The sequence below is a fragment of the Balaenoptera physalus genome (assembly GCF_965194825.1).
Source record: "Balaenoptera physalus genome assembly, chromosome: 1".
NCBI lineage: Eukaryota > Metazoa > Chordata > Mammalia > Artiodactyla > Balaenopteridae > Balaenoptera > Balaenoptera physalus.
This window is the reverse complement of record NC_138882.1, coordinates 64577537-64597923: the sequence shown is the minus strand read 5'-3', so window position 1 is coordinate 64597923 and position 20387 is coordinate 64577537. Positions and strand designations below refer to the sequence as shown.

The 20387-nt window shown below is 40.5% G+C and overlaps 1 protein-coding gene across 1 annotated transcript in view; it reads right to left on the bottom strand.

Annotated features, from left to right (window-relative positions):
* Positions 1-19050, bottom strand: part of ADCY10 (adenylate cyclase 10) — a 107436-nt gene extending 88386 nt beyond the window's left edge. Inside the window, exons 1-9 of the mRNA XM_082437076.1 lie at positions 17668-19050; positions 16875-16979; positions 15599-15637; positions 15255-15398; positions 12169-12374; positions 10015-10111; positions 6445-6533; positions 3209-3400; positions 857-975 (exon numbers count right to left, since the gene is read on the bottom strand). Of these exons, the coding sequence (XP_082293202.1) occupies positions 857-975; positions 3209-3400; positions 6445-6533; positions 10015-10111; positions 12169-12374; positions 15255-15398; positions 15599-15637; positions 16875-16979; positions 17668-17920 (1244 nt within the window). The 5' untranslated portion in view covers positions 17921-19050. The remainder of the gene's footprint in view (positions 1-856; positions 976-3208; positions 3401-6444; positions 6534-10014; positions 10112-12168; positions 12375-15254; positions 15399-15598; positions 15638-16874; positions 16980-17667) is intronic.
* Positions 19051-20387: the final 1337 nt, after the last annotated feature.

Here is a 20387-nt window from a genome sequence, read left to right as displayed (position 1 = left end):
GCCTGGCGATGTAAAGGAGGGGCAGTTTTGGACAGAGAACTAAGTTCTTAGAAGTGATCACTCAGTTCACTTTTCTGCTATTTTTAAGTATTCATCTGAGCTATTTTTCTGGAAAATAAGCTCATCACCCCAAATGGACTTTCAATATAGAATGACTTTGAGTAAACAATTTTAACTATCTTTTGTGATTGCTAGAAAGAACAAGGTCATTGTTTTGAAAGGAAGTAACTCAGTGTGTGGCATCAAAAGCTAACTTTGCTAATGCATCCAGATGACTAGAGGCTGAGAAGGTGGGATATTTAGGGCAAGGGGTGGTACCTGTTAGAGTAGACCAGAGTGGGCCGCAAGTAGGGTCACTGCGGTGCTCAGTCTGGGGGACCCTGAGGGCACTGGGCTCTTGGGCAGCCGGGGTTGAGGATGGTAAACATTATCTTGACAGTTTTACTCAGTGGATCATCTTGAGGCCAGATCAAAATATAAATTTCCAACCCAAGGACTTACTTTATCTCCTAGATATTAAAAATCAACTCAGGTCTCCAACATAGCTGGGAGTGAGACCTCTACCAGAAAGTAAGCCAGAGTAGAGAGAGACAACTCAGTTAGACTCTCTCTGGTGCATTTGGACTTTTTAGGAGTATCCTTTCTCCACCTGGCCTTGACCATCCCCCGTCTGACTGCGTCAGGGCTGGGTTTGCTCACCCTATCTGTACATTAGGTGAGTAATGAATGCAGACATAAGGGCACCCAGGCAAGGACAGCCTTCTCCTGCCTTCCTCTTCCCTGACACTTGTCCTATCTCCCCATATCCTACAACAGGGTCAGGGACCAGACGAAATCAGGGTCTGGAAACACTCACTGGATCTTGTGGACCTGAGAGCAGAAGTCAAATATATCCACAGCACTTTCCAAGGCATGAGTGACCTCATCAGGTGCCTTTTCCCCAGGAAAACCAAAGACACAGAGAAAGGAGCAGCCCTGTGAGGGAGAGAATCAGCAAACACAGCTGGTGGACAGTCAGCTTTAAACTGGACCAGCTAGAAGGCCCAGTGGAGGGTGGGCAGCAATTTTCACTCTCTGAAACAAATTTCATCATGATTTCTCTCACACCCATTTTATTTTTAGCAAACTTCATGTAACTTCTAGTGCATCATCAACAGTAGGGCTTGAGCCTGAGAGGGGCTTGATTTTGCTCCAGAGATAGTGGGTTGTACTGAGCTATTTGTGTGCACCCTCCTCTACTCTCTCCTGTGGCCAAGGTCTTGGGCTGCAAGGTACTAAGTTTAAGGCCAAGAAGCAGCACAGAGCAAAAGGTACCAGCTCTGGAATCAGAAAATCTGTGTTCTCAGGCCACTTCCCAAGTGTAGAACCTTGAACAAGTCAATTACACTCTATGAACTTCAGTTTATGAGTCTGAAAATGGGTATAACCTAGACTTGCTGAGGTTGGTTTGGCTACTGAAAATATCAATATATTATATATACATATTCACACATATATACACATATACCTTATAAACTCTAAAGTTCTTTTCAGATATTGTTATTATTCATTTTTCTTAAGGATAAAGGCTTAAGCTGGGAGTGGTTTTTCTTGCAAAAAGTTAACTCTTTCAAGCAGAGAGTAAACTCTAAAACTTGGCACTTTTACTACCAGTCCCTTAAAAAATGATCTCAGACGCTGTTTTCTGTAAAAGGGCATAATGAATAAAGCCCAATGAGTTAAAAATTTGAGTCTATGTATGTTATATCCTGATAAAATGCAAAAGAACAGTAGAATGCCTCAATTTCTTTAACCCTCTCCAAAAAGAAGCTGACCAAGAATCAAATCCCAATTGGCGCTGTGTTCTGTTGTGATGTGCGAGGGGAGCCCTGAATCCAGGTCTGCGAAGAGACTAGAGGGCAGCCCCTTTGGGGCCACTGGTGGGTCTGCTTTGCCTGGAAAGTCTGCCTAGTGGCTTGGGAAGGTCTTACGCTGGCAGTGAGACTAGCATCTCTCATCTGCTGAGTGCTGACGTGAACTAGCCATTGCAACAAGCGCTTCACACATATATTTTTTAAAACTTCCAACAATCATTTGAGGCAAATACTATCCCCATCTAAATAATATCCCTATTTTTATTGAGGAACAAACCAAGTCTCAGAGAAGTTCAATGACTTGCTAAGGTCACACAGCTGGGAATCGTTGGAGCCAGGAATTGTCTCTCCAGGAACTGTCTGGAGTGCCTGTTAGACACTGAAGACTGTTCTCTTAGGTTCTATGCTCTTTTCTGATGATACTCATGAATCAATATGGAAGAAAGTACTAGAGCACACTGTGCTGGAGGGCCCCACTCCCTCAGAAGCACAGAGTTTATTTTTCCTACAAAGAATTTGTTCTTTCTGCCTGGTTCTGGGACAACGTGTGTGAGTTACCCATCTCTGCAGCCCTAGCTTGCAGTGGCTATGAAATGCTCAATAAGTGCTTACTGAATGAGTGAATGAATGAGTGTGGGGCAGTAATTGAGTGCCCGGCTCTTAAGATACAGAAACACCTGAGATGGGGAGTCAATTCTCAGGAGCACTTCTGTGATAATTTTTATCACATCATTTTTCTCTGAATTGAGTAAGAGCAGATTGAAAACACTGAGAGCTAGATGTGACACCCACCACCACACCCACCCCAACTGATTAAGAAACGGAAAGGGGAACGGGAAGTATACATATGGCATGTGGAGATTATCGGAAATTACAGCTTCTGGGGTATGACGGTTACTAGAAACCTGACCTAAAATCTCTGGGAGATGCGTTATACCCTGGGTTGCAGATATACGTATGTATCATAAAAGCTAGTTGAACACAGTGGTTAAGAGCACAGACGAAGAAGGCACATTACCTGGGTTTGAATCCCAGTCCCCCATTTAATCTCATCTTGTCTCAGTATCCTCAACTCTCCCTAAACCTCCTCATCTGTAAATTGGGGACAATAAGAACAGTACCTACCTCTTAGAGTAGTCATGAGGAGAAATGAGTAAAATATGTAAAGTGTGGAGAACAATGCCTGGCACATAGTGAGTGCCATATCCACCATGTAAGCTGTAATTATAACTATGAATAAAGACTGATAGTTCTAGGTTAAAGGTGTCTATTCCCTCCCTCTCCCCCATGTCCATAGACACGAATGCTAACCTTAAATTATTGGTAGGTACCCACACCTTTAGTGGGAAATTTACCTTGTCAAACATGAAGACTTTGTTGATTTGGCCTCGGAAGACCCTCAGGACAGAATTAATGTGCACGCAGGCATCCTGGATGGCTGAGCCTATGACTTCTGCTTTGTCTTGTTCCTTAAACATCAAGTTCACAAACACGATCGTCACTGGGCGAAGCTCAGACAAATAGCCCCGAAGCTGTTTGTCATCAATCTGCAGTTTAGAGGGAAGCTTTCCTTAACGTGTGTCCTTGGCAGTGGATCTTTCCTCCCAATATCACCCCTACACCCAAAATTATCACTGGGATAGAACTAGCCTTTTGAGATTCTCTAGGGAAGCTGAAGTTATCAAAGTTGGGAGGTACAACACAGAAGAGGCAACCCAAAGTAAAAAAGATGGAAATGGAATGGCCTTTCAAAATCTCTTCCAATGGGAACCTACACACCTGCTCATTTTTGGCCAGACACCACTCCCTTGCCCCATCTGCTATCTCCCTCATGCCAATATGAGCCATCACAATAAAAAAAGGACTGCTGTTCTTTTGGCTCCCTTACAATGTAGGAATAAGAATAGCATTCTATGTAATTCAACCTTATATTTTCATAGTAAGGTACCTTCCAGAATATTTTCATATTCTATGCTATTTTATCCTCAAATGAAATAAAATCAGCATTATTATCCCCATTTTACTAATTAGATAACTGAGAGATGGAGAAATAACATAATTTTCCCAAGTCACATGGGGAAACAGTAGCAAACAAAAATGCAAATCTACAGACTTCTAGTCCAACATTCCATTTATAACATTCCCGTGCCTTTTGGGGTGGTATATTTCATTCAGCTCCCATCTTTTCTCTAAGTCTATCCACAACAGGCACAGGGAAAGGAAAGGAGGGTGTTCCTAAATTCTCCCTGCCTATATCATCAGCCCTGAATTTTGTTAAATTAACTGCATAGCAAACCAATGGGGGAGAATCACTGCATTTTTTTCTCCCCCAAAGAGCACAAAAGTGTCAAATTCTCTGTTGGCTATATGAAACACATCTTCTGGATGAAAGAGGAAATTGTGTATAGGGAATCTTGCAGCCAGTTGTGTATAGGGAATCTTGCAGGCTGAGACAGTCCTGGTTTCATGTAATTTGAGACTTTTCATAAAAGATAATTTAATAATTTCTAACTCACCAATATGATAATTTTCTCTGATTTTTTCAAATGAATTTCTTAAATAAGTGTAAATAATTAATATTAAATACATAATTTTAAATATGTTAAATAAATAAATTAATTAAATAATTAAAATTTTATTCTATCAGGCCATGTGTTCTGAGTTTTGGTTTGGAAAATGCAACCACATCTCTGTTCTTTTTTTTTTTTTAAACATATCTTTCTATTATATGCCTACAACTCTCTGTTTTGTTTTACTTTGAATTTTTAGGGGTGCTTTTTATTTTTTTAATTATTATTATTTTTTAAATTTATTTTATTTATTTATTTTTGGCTGCGTTGGGTTTTCATTGCTGCACTCGGGCTTTCTCTAGTTGCGGCAAGGGCTACTCTTTGCTGCAGTGCATTGTGGGTTTCTCATTGTGGTGGCTTCTCTTTGCTGCAGAGCACAGGCTCTAGGCGTCCGGGCTTCAGTAGTTGTAGCACGCACACTCAGTAGTTGTGGCTCGTGGGCTCTAGAGCGCAGGTTCAGTAGTTATGGCACACAGGCTAAGTTGCTCCGCGGCATGTGGGATCTTCCCGGACCAGGGATCGAACCCGTGTCCCCTGCATTGGCAGGTGGATTCTTAACCACTGCACCACCAGGGAAGTCCCCACATCTCTGTTCTTGAAGTGCAGGGACAGGCCTTGGTAAAGCTGTAAAAGGTTTCTCTTTTGCCTCCTTTCAGCCCCCTTAGCTGTTATATCTTCAGCTGGTGTTCGTCATTCCTACCCACAATTTTCACAGTGACTCACGGAGTCTTACATATCCCATTCCTGTAGACCTTGCTCTCAGCTGGTAGCAGCTGAAGAAGCATAATGTGTTATATCTCTTAGAGGGAGGGAGGGGAAGAGGGGGTGGCTCTCTTGAGCTTCAAAAACCTTGAAGAGTCGAACAATTGCAGGCACTAAAGGCAGTGTTTCTAAATTGAGCAGAATGTGGAGGGGTGCATTCTGGTAGCTCTTCAACCCACACTGTGAAGGCAGCTGCCCACTGATCAGGCTTGTCCTACAAAGATTTCCTCTAGGGCACAACTGCATTTTGATGGGATTAAGAATTAAAACAGCCATATATTAGAGGCAGTGTATAGCCTGTGCAAAAAATGTAGGGTTCAGAGAGAACAGGATTCAAATCCTAGCCACATTTCCTACTTTACAACCTCAGGAAAGTTCACGGTATCCTTCTGGGTCTCAGTTTTCTCACATATAAGGGATAAAGATATCTGCCAAGGATTGTGAAGAATAAATATATGAAAGGGTAGAGGGACTTCCCTGGTGGTGCAGTGGATAGGACTCTGAGCTCCCAGCTCAGGGGGCCTGGGTTCAATCCCTGGTCAGGGAATTAGATTCCACGTGCATGCTGCAACTAAGAGTTCACATGCCACAACTAAGGAGCCCGCCTGCCACAACTAAGACCCGGTGCAACCAAAAAAATAAATATTAAAAAAAAAAAGGTGAACCAGTTGGCTATAAATGTAGTTCAAATATATGTAGGCTATAAAAAAAAAAAAAGAAAGAAAGAAAGAGTAGAGTATCTGGCATATGATGAGTGCTCAGAAACAGTTATAATTTGCACAGATTAATGCATCTGAGAGAACCTAGATCTAAGCAAATGCAAAGGGAAAACTTTGGGGGCTGGAGGTAGTTCTGAGAGTTCTAATTATCTGCATTAACTTTCAAAGCTTAAGATCCAATTCAAGTGACTTAAGAGAAACAGTATCATTCACTTGATGTCTTTCTGCTATGTGGCCTATAGAAAGGGTAACCATATGTTCTTATATACTTGGGACAGTTTCAGTTTGCCCAGTTGTGTAAGGCAACACAGTCCTAGTTTACGCCTGTTGTCACAGTGTAATTATGAATAATGCCCCTTTAACTCTTAAAAGTATCCTGATGTGAACAATAAACTTTTCAGTCACCTAGACATGGAGAATGTCAGCCCCACCTCTTTTTACTTCAATGAAACATTTTACAAGCTACTGATTTTCTTGATCTTAACAGCTGTCCAAGATCCCTGACACCCCAAAAGCCAATAAATTAAAACATGAAAATACCTGTTTCAATATGCTTTCCATCACATACTTTTGTAGGGACAACTCCAGTTCAGGATCGGACTCCAGCATGCAAGCAAGCCTCAGGAGGTCTAAGAGGGCAGAAGGAGGGGCAGGCTCAGAAAGGGAAGCTTGGCTCTGCAGTGCTAGAGAGAGCCACCTCCCAGTCCCCATTCCTTTGGGCAGTGGTCTTCACTGTTCAGTCAGGACACTCTGGGCTACCTAGTGGCCAAATAGGGGCAAGGGAAATCCAATGAGAAGTTCTCAGAAGTTGCGGGTTTCCCAAAATTCAGTGGTGTGTAGCTCAAAACGCTGTTCTAATTGTCATCACTCTTCAGAACTTAAGGAGACTTTCACCTCCATACTTGAGCTAAAAGTCTTGCCACAGGTGATGGGAATGGAGAGATGAGGGAATGCCAATGGAGGACAATGGTGACAGAATGTAGGGGATGACAGAGTTGAAAGAGCAGCACAAATAAGATTCAGGACACTGGTTTCTGATCTCAGGTTTGATACCAACTCACTGTGTGACTCTGGACAAGTCACTTCACTGCCTTGGTTGACTCCTACTTCCTTGTCCAGGGAAAAAAAGTACTGGGGTTTCATTATCTCTATGGTTCTCGTTACTATAATGGTTGATAGTTCCATACTCTAAAATAGACTGATAGTAGGTGGTAAGAATGAGCTTGAAGAAATCAAAAAATGAGGGAGAAAGAAAGGATGATAGGCTTTTAGCAGGGAATAAAATAATGATAATGTGAAAAAAAATAGTTGAAAAATAACAATGGAGTCTGAAAGGGATACAAATTAAGAAGAAAATTTAATTTTAAAGTCTTTATGGAATATACTCAAAACCTAGTATATTTAAAACACCATGCTAGGCACTGTGTGGGGAAAAAAAGTCATTAGGAAACTTGGACTTTTTCCTGGAGGCACTGACTTATGGACATTCAAGTATAATATTTTTAGAAAATTTAAATAGAAAAAAGGCCAAATGGGCTAAAAGATTATAAAGACCAGAGAGATTCAGAGGAGGCAGGGGTCTAGACAAACTGGTTTAATCTGAAAAGGGTTCAAAGGAGAACTAGGAATTTTACTCAGTCTTGAATGACTTATAGCTTTTTACTAGAAGGATTGAGGAGGGCATTCCTAGCAGAGGGAACCAAGTTGGTTAAAGTCAAGAATGAGCACAGTATGTTACTCTAGCCTGGCTGGAGCCCCATGTGAATATTGGAGATTAACAAGAAATGACACTAAATAGACTGTGGAAAAAGGCAAAGAGCTCAGGAAGAGAGCAGGAGTTGTAAAGATCTAGACCATTACGGTGGCAATGGTTATGGAGACAAAACTTATAAAGAATTTGGCTGGTTTTTGTTTCTGGTACCTGAGAGTAACTTCTAAATCTTTGGGATTTCCCAGTTAATAGGATTGTCTCTGTTATTCACTGTGGGCCCTTTGGACCACACCTGAATTTATGCTAATGAGATGATTCAGGATAGGGGTCTATCTGGAAAGACCAAGCATGTGATAAGAGGGTTGGGGATTTGAGCCAGGTGATTAGAGCCTGACCTCCAGGACTTCTGAGGAGGGAATGGGGACTGGAGATTTAGTTCAATTGCAAGGCCAGTGATTCAATCAACATGCCTACTTAATTAAACGCCAGTAAGATCTCTGAACCCCCAAAAGCTTGGGTGAGCTTCCCTAGTTGGTAATCATACCTTGATGTGCAGGGAGAGTGATGTGTCCTGAGGATACAGAAGCTTCATGTTTGGGACTCTCCCAGACCTCACCCTATGTGTCTAGAGATAAATACAACACTGGTCTTCATTTGTATCCTTTACAATAAAGCCATAATTATAAGCATAGCACTTTCCTGAGTTCTGTGAGTTATAGTGAATATTGAACTATAGTGAATTATTTATTGAACCTGAGAGCATTTTGGGAACCCTTGGATCTGTAGCCAATTGGTCAGAAGTGCAGGTGGCCTGGTGATCTCAGAGCTTGCAGCTGGTGTCTGAAATAAGGAGAGTCTTATGGAGGACTCCACCTATCTATGCTAACTCCAGGTACTTAGCACCAGAATTGCATTGCAGTATTGCAGTGACCAAAATAAGGCCAGAAGAAGCTCTTTATTGAAGGCATCATTAAGATCTAGGAGTTGGGATGGGATACAACTCAAGGAGTGTCACCAGACTTTCTCCATCTTTGGAGCTTTTGGGTTCTTGGCCTTTCCTGGTCAATTTTCCTACAGTTCCCCTCAGTGTTCCTCCCACCCCATTACCTACTGCAGTTTTGTAAAATTACACTCTACTATTTGTGATGTTCAAAATATCACATAAATGATGAGAAAGAAAAATGATTCAAAGATGGTTCTGAAGTTTCTAGTTTGGACGAAGAAATGGTTTTTAGGGAAAGATAAGTAGCATAGAATTTAGACAATGTTGAAATAAATTTCTAGGCCCAAGATGGCGCTGTTCCCTGCCCAGGGTGCCATGTCAGCAAACCAAGACTTAGATAACACTTGTTTCCCTGTAAATGCTCCCCTTAACCACAAATGCAATAATCTAGTCAGCCAATCCCCAAATGCCAAGCCAACTCTGGGCCTTCTCACCCCAAACAAGACTAACTATATGACCCCAGCCAATCAGATATTTTTCATTTGTCTCTTCCTTTATTCTTTATCCTATAAAATCTTCTTGCCCTCTGCACCATTTTGCAGAAGACTGTCTTCTTCATGAAGTGTTAAAGTTTGTTTTGTATCACCTAAATTGTCCTGCTTTCTTCACTCTAGTCCCAGCCCTGTGGAGTCATGGAGAAATCCAGCATAGATGAATGGTTCCACAAAAGGTGGGTAGAGAAGACCAGACAGTCAAGGACAGATCCCTGAAATCATCAACATTTAAGGAATAGAAAGGGCACTGAAAATGGGTAGTTTGAGGGGTAAAAGCAAAACTAGGAAAGAATATTCTTGAAAGCAAAGAAAGAGGAGAAGGTAGTATCCAGAAAAAGAGAGTAATCTAAAGCCAAGCACCCAGTATGAGGCCTGAAGAGAGGTCAGCTGGTTTGGTAAGTTGATGGTTATTAGTGGCCTTGACATAAACAGTCTCAGTAGACAGGAGGAATGGACAGAAGCTAGATGGCAGGGGCTCAAGACTGACAAGTAGGTGAACACATGCCTCCTCACCTCTGAGGTGCATGTAATCAATGCTTATTAGGTGAATAAATAAATGAGAGGATAGAAGAAGAGGCAGAGACATATAGATTACTATTCTGAAAAGTTTGGTGGTGAAGGTTAGAAGGGAAAAGTAGGGTTCATAGAAGTTTTATTTTTTTCTTTTATCATGGAAAAGACTTGCAAATGTTTGGACAATGAGAGAAGGAGTCATTGCCAAGGGAGAGGTAGAGGACCTGAGGAAGGTTGTGGGGAATGGGAAGGAGGTCCCTTTTGTGTGCTGCTGGGACTGGGAGCTGTACTGAGGAGGCCAATTACTTGTAATGGAGGCCCTGACATTGGTATAAGACCCTACTGACCAATTGTAGAGGCAAGGGCTTTTGTCTATAGAGGGTACTTACTTTTGTGGTCACTAGAAGGATAATAATCCATGAAAGCCATACACTTTGTGAAAAATTCGTCAAAGTTAAAAGAAGCTGGTGGTTTTAAGAAATTAACCTAAATTGAAAAAAAAAAGAGAGAGAGAGAAGTTTTTGGTTATTCTGAGTGCTGTCTGGTCCTTTGAATGTAATTTCTCAACAGAAAGGGCAGGGTGTATGCTTTTGAATATCCAGGACATGATAAACAGAGACAGGCATACTTAAACAATGAAGAGATTTATCTGCATGTGACTACATTAAAAATATCTCTGATTGGCCATTAAAACCTCAATCTTTGGTATATACACAGAAGGCCATTCCAAGGGGCTGACCTGTATACTTTTCCAGTCTTAGAACTTTCTTCTTCTTTTTCTTATTCTTTTATAATATTTTAATTCAGATAAAGCCTGGTTAAACTGTACATCATTTCTTTCTTACAAGCGTAAAAAGACAAAGGGTGCTAATGCCCCAAAAAGGTATCAGGAACAGCACCAGTAATAAGATTCATATCAAGATCATGAACCCCAAGATATGATACATGGAGAATGGCACAGCCTCATTTCTGTGACATTCTTGCCCCCCCAAATGGATAACCTTAGTCCAATAATGAGACATTATCAGGCAAAACCAGACAGAGGGACATACACTAAAATAACTGATTAATGCTCTTCTTACATGTCAAGGTCATAAAAGACAAGGAAAAACTAAAAAACTGTTTTAGAGATTGCAGGAGGCTAAGTAAAAATAACAAAATGTGGTGTGAGATCACAGATAGAATCCTGGAACACTCCACCGAGGACTTCAGTGGGAAAACAGGTGAAATCCAAATAAGGCCTTTAATTAGTGAGTAGTATTGCACCGATGTTAATTTTCAGGTTTTGACTATTGCACTCTGGTTATGAAGAATGCTAACATTGGGAAAGCTGGGTAAGGGATATAGGGAAACACTCGTATTATTTTTGAACTTTCTTGTGAGTCTAAAATTAATTTATAAATTAAAAACAATTTTTAAAGGTATAAGGAATGATTGAAGAAGATGGGGAATGGGGGGCATTGCTATCAGCCAGCTAGGTCATGCAGCTGGGATGTGTATTACTGGGAGAGTGAGTGGGGGAGGGCTGTGAGGGTTGTAGACTGAGGCATACCTAGTACATTGTGTGTTGGGGGGTGAGGGGGCTCTCATCTTTGCCTGCAATTCCATGTGTTCACTATCTTTTCTTTCCGTCTGCCAAGCAGTCTCATTCCTGGGTCATCTAGCAGTACAGCTCTGCCCCCTTTCTCTAATTGGCTATATCCCAAGAACAGTTCTGCTTATAGTTGGTCTTCAACTTAACTACAGTGCTTTCTACTAGGCAGGGCCACAGGAAAAGTCTCTTCCTTCACTAATCTTTGCTGCCCCTGCTCACTTCCAATCCTCACCCTCGGTGATTCCTCACCCTGAGTTAGGAGAGTGTTGAGTAGAGAACCTGAAGGCCAATGACAGCCATCAAAACTACAACCCTCTGCTCCTAGGGAATAGCCAGGAGACTCTTCCTTTCATTAAGCAAGGGCACTAGTCCCCCCAAAGGCCTCCATACCCAAATTTCACATCCTTAGTTACCAAGGAGAAGCCTGATCATTTCCTCTTGAACTCACCAGCCTTGGTTCCTCCCAGAGGAGGTGTTCTGGACCAATACTTTATTTATTTATTTATTTGGCTGTGTTGGGTCCTCGTTGCTACGCACAGGCTTTCCTCTAGTTGCAGGGAGCGGGGGCTACTCTTCATTGTGGTGCACGGGCTTCTCATTGAGGTGGCTTCTCTTGTTGCAGAGCACGGGCTCTAGGTGCCTGGGCTTCAGTAGTTGTGGCATGCAGCCTCAGTAGTTGTGGCTCACGGGCTTAGTTGCTCTGTGGCATGTGGGATCTTCCCGGACAAGGGCTTGAACCCGTGTCCCCTGCATTGGCAGGCGGATTCTTAACCACTGTGCCACCAGGGAAGTCCCTGGACCAATACTTTTTAATCTAACCCAGATTGACCCCATCCGAGTTTCCAGCCCGGAAGCTTCATGGAACCAGTGGTTTCCCAGTGGCTTTTCTGACAGGAGGCCCCTGGCACAGACTGGCAGAACTTTCTGCAAGTGACAGGATCACACCTACCTTAACTGCTCTCTGATCTGGAATCCTCTCAATTTCTATCATGCTCCGGTCACAGAGCTGCCAGCAGTTTGGCGATAGAATGACATCATTCATCTGCGCCATGTTCTGCGCCAGGCGCACGTCATCCACCGCCTGACCAATCACCAGAAAGTAGTTTCGAGTTTCATCTCCAAAGACCAACATGGTGATGTGGCCGGCAGCCAGGCCTGGCAAGAAGGCAAGCAATGGATTTGCATGAGAAGTTCTGGCTTAGTCCCCAGCAGCATGGGTTCTTGGACAAATCAGAATCTTGAGCATCCCAGAGCAAAATCTAGTTTCTAAAATTTTACATGGAAATCAGAGCAGTCTATTCTGGGTCTGGCCCTTCCCAAACTCCTTTTCTCCCAAAGCTAGCAAGTTACCTACTTGTTTTCACCTTTCTATGACATTTAGCTCCCTAGATGGCCCTATCAGTCCCCAAAGTTATTTTATCTTTTCTTCAATTTATTTATACTTTGACTTATTTACACTTCTTATTTATACAGAGGACAGTTTTAATGATTTCTGTTTGGGAACAACTTGCATTTTATCAGAGATTGAGGCTCTAGCTGAAAAGAAGCACTTTGGGTGAAATTTCAGGCAACAGCCAGAGAAGAAAAGGTAGGGGAAAGGAACAGGCATTTTGACTGTCAAGTTCTATCCCAAGAATGTGTCCTCCAGTTGTTTTCCAGTTGGGAGCTGAAGGTTTTGGTACCAAAGCAACAGAAGAGAGAATGTTGTAAAATATGACATGTATACGAAATGTATGTTTACATGAACTGTAAGTGATACAGAGTTCTTTTAAATGACTATAATTAACATAATCAAAATTTGTTTTTTATCTTTGCTCTCTGCCATGCTGATTTGTCAAAGCTGATTTCCCCTGATATATACATATGGTTTGTTTTCCCTCTGAAACATACTGATGCTTAGGCTCATTAAAAGAAAAGTTACTGCAATAGAAATAAAAATAAACAAATGGGACCTAATCAAACTTACAAGCCTTTGCAAAGCAAAGGAAACCATAAAAACAAACAAACAAACAAAAAACAGAAAAGACAACCTACGGAATGGGAGAAAATATTTGCAAATGATGTGACAGACTAGGGCTTAATCTCCAAAATATACAAACGGCTCATACAACTCAACAACAAAAAAACAAACAATCCAATCGAAAAATGGGGAGAAGACCTTAAGAGACATTTCTCCAAAGAAGACATACAGATGGCCAGTAGGCACATGAAAAGATGCTCAACATCACTAATTATTAGAAAAATGCAAATCAAAACTACAATGAGGTACCACCTCACACCAGTCAGAATGGCCATCATTAATAAGTCTACAAATAACAAATGCTGGAGAGGGTGTGGAGAAAAGGGAACTCCTACACTGTTGGTGGGAATGTAAATTGGTTCAGCCACTATGGAAAACACTGTGGAGGTTCCTCAGAAAACTAAAAATAGAATTACCATATGACCCAGCAATCCCACTCCTGGGCATATACCTGGACAAAACAATAATTCAAAAAGATACATGCACCCCTATATTCATAGCAGCATGATTCACAATAGCCAAAACATGGAAACAACCTGAATGCCCATCGACAGATGAATGGATAAAGAAGATGTGGTACATATATACAATGGAATACTACTCAGCCATGAAAAAAGAACGAAATAATGCCATTTGCAGCAACATGGATGCAACTAGAGATTATCATACTAGTGAAGTAAGTCAGAAAGAGAAAGACAATTACCATACGATATCACTTATATGTGGAATCTAAAATATGACACAAATGAACCTATCTACAAAACAGACACAGACTCATAGACATAGAGAACAGACTTGTGGTTACCAAGGGAAGGACTGGGAGTTTGGGATTCGCAGATGTAAACTATTATATATAGGATGGATAAACAACAAGGTCCTACTGTATAGCACAGGGAACTATATTGAATATCCTGTGATAAACCATAATGGAAAAGCATATAAAAAAAAGAATGTCTGTATGTGTATAAGTGATTCACTTTGCTGTACAGCAGAGATTGGCACAGCATTGTAATTAATTATACTTCAATTTAAAAAATTTAAAAATAAATGAAATTAAATTAAAAAAAAAAAAGGAAAGGTACTGGAACCATTTCACTTCTCTAACAGCCAATCAGCATACACATGAAGGGTCCCCATCATTTCCAAGAAGGATAATATGTCAAAACTCTCTAGGTGTTAACTTGGAAAAATAAGATTCAGTATTATAACAACTTTGATTATTTTTTCAACAGAAGATTTAACTAATTTGGAAATTCTGAGTAACCTAAAGAAAACTGAGAAACAGTTAATTGGATAACCTCTGATCTTCTCATCATCTCTGATACTCGAGAATTACAAAGTTTACAAAGCTTAGGCAGAAGCTAACACCCACAGCAGCAGCTGTAACTCATCCTTTACACCTCTCAGAATCTCATTCCCCACCTGTGAAATAGATCCTTGATGCCTGTACCTCAGGACTGTGGTGAAGCGGAAATGACATAGTGTAATGTCTGCAACACAATTGGAAATATGTGTGATTGTTATTGTACGTGTGAATTTAAGAAGCCCTCTATTAAGTGGAGCTGTGTCACAGGTTGAACTTTTAAGCTTTTCTTGCACATGATTCTCATGAAGTGGGGGAGGACCAGTCTTACGACATTGCTGAATCTATGTAATCACAAGCTGCTTCCTGTTGAGCTTAATGATACATATTGTTGACAGAAGCAAGACCTAATCACAATAACAGCAATAGTAATGATAAAGACTATTTTGTGGAGTGGTGACTATGTGCCGGGTACTATACTAACCACTTAAATTTACTTTTTTGTAAGAGTCTATGAGGTAGATATTAGTTCTCTTAACTGGTAAGTGAGGGAACCAAAATTCACATTCTGGTTAACCTAATCCAAAGTTCGAGACAAGATGGTGGACCTGAGTCACAATGTTCTACTGTTTTCTCTTTAGGTGGGAGATGCCTCAGGAGTCAGGACCTATATCCAAATTGCTATAGCATCTCTTCTTTCTCAAGAGCTTACCTATCTTGACTCGGACATCCAGGCCTTCTTCAGACTCCTGGGTCTCAAACAACCCATGGATCTCCAGGCTACATTTAATTACCACCGTGATGATGTTTTTCAGTTGCCTCCGCTCCACCTTCCACAGGGCTAGCAGCGCATCACCTTGAAAAGGAAGACACACTAGAGGTCCTGACCTGCCCTGGGGGTCAGTCTATTTTGTATGAAATCTGGACAGAATTACGCTTCAAACGTTTCTCCACCCGGTCTGCTGGCCACTGCTTTCTCTGAGCTGCCTCGTTTGTCAGAGCACAGGCCCCTCGGCATTCCTTTCTTACCCCTGCTATGTCGGTAAGCCCCCATACCTGCAAATTTTAAGATGTCTCCTCCAAAAATCAACACTTCTGAGAAAAAAAAAAAAAAGAAGGTAAAATCAAACTCTGGTTTCTTTCTTTCTTTTAAATTATGTAAGTTTCAGGTGTACAGCATAACTTTGATTTCTTAAAGCTAATAAAACGAATCTACTCTTCAATAGTGGGATAGAAGTTAGGTCAAGAGAAGAGCAATTCAGAGAATAGGTTTATACTAAAGGTGTCATCTCAGACAAGGCATTTAAACCCATTTGAGTCTGTTTCCTCAACTGTAGAATGAGAACAGTGAACTAGATTATGTACCTGCTCTGTTTTTGTGAATGGGAAAAGATAGGAACGAAGACGGTGGGATTGCTGAGGTGGCTTAAGGACAGCTACCCTACTCCCATGATAATGGGACGTTCTTCACTGATCTATGTATGTTATGAGCAGGGACTTGAGTGAGCGTGGGTGAGTACATGAGTGACAGGACTCCGTAAGAACTGAAAATCAGAAAAAAACCACAACTATGGTCAACTTGGGTTTTGTTTATTACCAATTTGCATTTTGTTTATTTGGGCTTTCTGACATAAATGGACATTTTTCCTCTTATTTCTGCATCATCGCAAATTTGTTGGGCACCGTTGTGCTGAGTGTAATGCGAAAAGGAATTAGATAGTTTCTGCTTTTAAAGACAATCAAATTTTATCTAGCGGGTGATATTAAGATATTACTAGGGAACTCAGAGCCTGATAATAGACTAGACCTAAGGTTTACCTTAATAGAATAAATCCTTTTCTTCATGAATAGTTCGAATTAATAATGCAAACAAGTTGGTAGGCAGAGGTTGAAAAGGAGACCAAAGTTTCAGTCAGCTGGGAGTACTTCAGAATCCATTATTAGGACACAAATTACTGACAAGTTGATTATAAATCACTCATCTATTCATACCCTATTCTCTTAATGACTGTGTTTGAGTTATACTGATGCTAGCTTTTTAGAGTTATTGAATATAACTAAAAGAATTACTACTACAGTTCTTTTAAAAGTAGTCTCTAATTTAGTTTTGTAACTAATGCAAAACTAATCCCTCAAATAGTCTGTGTTAGTGAGGTTTGATTGCATTCCTTCATTTGTACTGTATTATATTTCAAAAAGACTGGTTTCATACACATTTCATAGGGACAGTGAAGAATGCTAAGCAACAGTACTTTATCAGGTTATAACCACCAAATACAGAAAAACAATGAATTGAAATATGCTTAAGCCAGAAACCTCTGGGGACACTTACTCTCCACTATTGCACTTATATAGTGGTTGAGGATCTCCACCAATTGCTCAGCCCCTCTGTCCATGTACATGGCTGTGCTGAACTTCTCAGTCATTGCAGTAAAACCTGTAACAAATGTGCAGCTAGTTTCCTTGGGTGCTGGGAGGAACCAAACAGAGTCAGGAGAAGAGGACCACACTGGTGAGCAGTGGGTCTCAGCTTTTAAGAACTGGCAGGGTTTCTCTTAAGTGATCTATGTGGCTGGTCAAGTGTCAGATATTGGGCCTTCTCTATTTATTATTTTAGGGGTCAGGGAAAGGCACCAGATAACTCTTGCCTCCTAATTTCTCAACTTGTACAGGGATGACTGCAATTTCTTTAACTGGATATAGAACTTCCATTTCATGGTAATGAAAACTCATAAAATTCAAAGACTTCTAAAGAGGTGGCAAGTTTCCTGTTAAGCTGTAAACAACATCTGGAGAGGCCATTTCCTGAGGTCAATTTTGCCTGGGATGCTGTGGGGTGTGGGGGGTTGAGTCAGTTGGGACAGGGCCATTGGAGCCTGAAGTTCCAGGCCTGGGACGTGGACACCTTAAAGATTTGCCCATTACTGGACATGCTGGGTAAAGGAAGAAGAAAGGGAGCCAGGTCCACAGGTTATCCCTCTTCCCTCCAGTTTTCTCAGTAGGAATATTTGCAGTAACGGCACAAAAAACTTGAAAATGCTCCCTCCGCTCTGCAGTCAAGCTCTGCATGTGATTCCGATTCAAGCCTGTTGTTCCCCCACATTAAACATCCCTTTTGCACTTGCCTGAAATATCAACAAACATCAAGACTCCGTCAAAATAATCCACAGAAGGTCGCTCTGGAGAGAAATCTCCATAGACAATGAGGTCCGGTAAATGAGCTGCTATTTTGACGATGGCCCGATCCTGTGATTCATGTTCTCTTCGAGTGTTCATGTTAAGGCAGATGTTCAGGACTGTATGGTCACCGCAGACAGTCCCCAGATAGACCTTCTGGAAAGCAAAGCTGAGAATGGAGGCAATCTGACTTACATTCATTCACTCACTTTCCTATTTCTTTCTTCCCTTTTGCTTTGTCTAACCTGTGGACTGCTTATTTAAGTGGTTGAGGTGACAATGGCTGAGTTGTCGACCATGCATTTGCATGAAGGAGTGAGCCCTCAGGGTGCAAGTGCTATGGTAGAGGGGCCAGTAGCACTAATCCCTCCATCCAGGCCCCTTTTCCTTCTGTCCACATGTCCCCCCTTTCCCTCCCCCTCCCTTTTGGTCTCTCATCTATTGTCTCTCCTTTTTGAAAATTAAAAGAGAAACTGTAGACATGAGTTTATGTTTGTGAATATTTATATAAAGGTGAGTAGCAAAGTGGAGTATTATATATAAGAAAGAGATTAAGTGTTTTAAGGTATAGGCGTAAAGAAATAGAGGGAAAGAATTAAAAGGTGTGTGTGTGTGTAAGACTTTAAACTGTTAAGTGGGAGGAAATATTGAAATTTTAATGTGTTACCCAGTTAGATTTGAGAAAACTAGGATTTCCTAAGGCGTTCATTTAGCTGCTGGGGCTGATGAAATGATCATGCCTGAATGTTGTAAAAATCATGCTCTACCACCCTGAACAGGAATAGCATACCCAGTATTTTCAGAGCAATTCAAGTTCTTGGAATAAGTGATACAGATACTAAGTGAATAAAAAACAAAAAAAAAAAAAAGGAGGAACTGATACTCACCAACATGGAGGACCTGGTTAGTAATTTCAACCAAACATAGGTCATGTTGGGGTACATAAGAGTATTAGAAGGAAAAAGTGAGTTAACATGTATCTTAGACTTCAGGAAAGCATTTTTTTTTTTAAATCAGGGAAAACATAAGTATATTAGTATATTTAACAAACAAAAAAAACAAACCTTAAAATGGATAGAAACCTCTAAAAATGGGTACTAAATATTAAGTATTAGATAATCCTGAAAAGGAAAAACCTTGGTAAATGCAAATGTTAAGAAGTGAACAAAAGGTAGAAGGAGAAGCATATAACTAAGGTTTAAAAAAAAAAAAAAGAGTATCATTAAAACACAGCATATGCTAGGAACAGTCAATAGATGACAAATACATCAAATAAAAAATTTCAGAGAGTGAATTTGATAAATGCTATATGAATTTATCAAAGAAGGGTGTGAAAAAAAAAAAAGAAGGGTGTGAGAAGGCCCAGAATGAGCTGAGACTTAGTAAAAATGATGAAGTTAAGAAAACCCAGAGGGACTTTTAGGTTTTATTGAACGCAAGGTAATTAATAAAAAAGGAATAAGGACAAAGCTTAACCATGATGTACTACACAGCTCTTCTTTTGTTTCTGTCTTCTCCACTATGCAGAATTGAAAATATAACAAATATTGACAAGAAAGAGTTGAAGTCCAAGATAAGAAAGCAGTGATAAAACACCAGTCATTTAAATTCAAGTAGCCATTCCCAGATAACCTATATCCACTGAAATATATGGAAAGAATTGACAGATGTAATGTCAGTAATCTCAAAGAATAATGGAGAATGAGAGAGAGGCTTGAAAACTAGAGACGGGTACATTCTCTTCTGAATTTCAAAAGATGAGCCTACATGTGGATTCCAGAAAACTCCATCTGGTAAACGTGATGTATCAGTCAGTATAAGCTAGGTTTTGCTTCATTAACAAAAAAATCCAAAAATCTCAATGGCTTGAAATAGCCAATGCTTATTTCTTATTCATTTCCTGCTGGTGCTACATGTCCATTGTAGGTTGTCTGAGGCCCTACTCTATCGTTGCCTTCACTTTGGGACACAGGCTGGGACATTTTGGTTGTGGAGACAGTGGCATAAGAGGATTTGATTGCAGATTCTTTCTTAAAGTGTTTTCCTAGAAGTGATATATTTCACTTCCACTCAAATGACATTGGCCAAAGCAAGTTATGCAACATATCTAATTTCACCTAAGTGGGAAAGTGCAATCCTACCATGTGTGCAGTGAGAGTGAGAGCTGGGATATTTGTGAGTTATCATACTTGATAATATGTGAGCACTTAATCAGTAACAGGTGATTAAAAGGAGTCAAAAGGGATTCAGAGCTGAGAACAAACTAGCCTTATTTCCTTTTTAGATTCTCAAAATCAAGAGAATGCTGTCGACAAAGTATATCTTGACTTTAACAAGGCATTTGGCCAAATTTCTGACATCTTTGTGGGTAACATACAAAATTATAGGAGTGATGAAAATATAGCTGGTTAACAATTCGACCTAAAGGATATTGATTTGTGTTCTAGTGTCCATTCAGAGGGAGCCTCCATGAGTGTGCTAGAGGACTCAGATAAAGATATAATTGGAAGGAGAGCTCATGTACTGAATGATAGAATCAGGATCTTAAAATATTTTAATTGACTGAAATAACAATGAAGTTTTAGAAGAATAAATGCACATAAGTGCCGTGCTTAGAATTTTAACAAAATCAAATGCATAAGCATGTGGTGTAAAAGACTAGATTTAC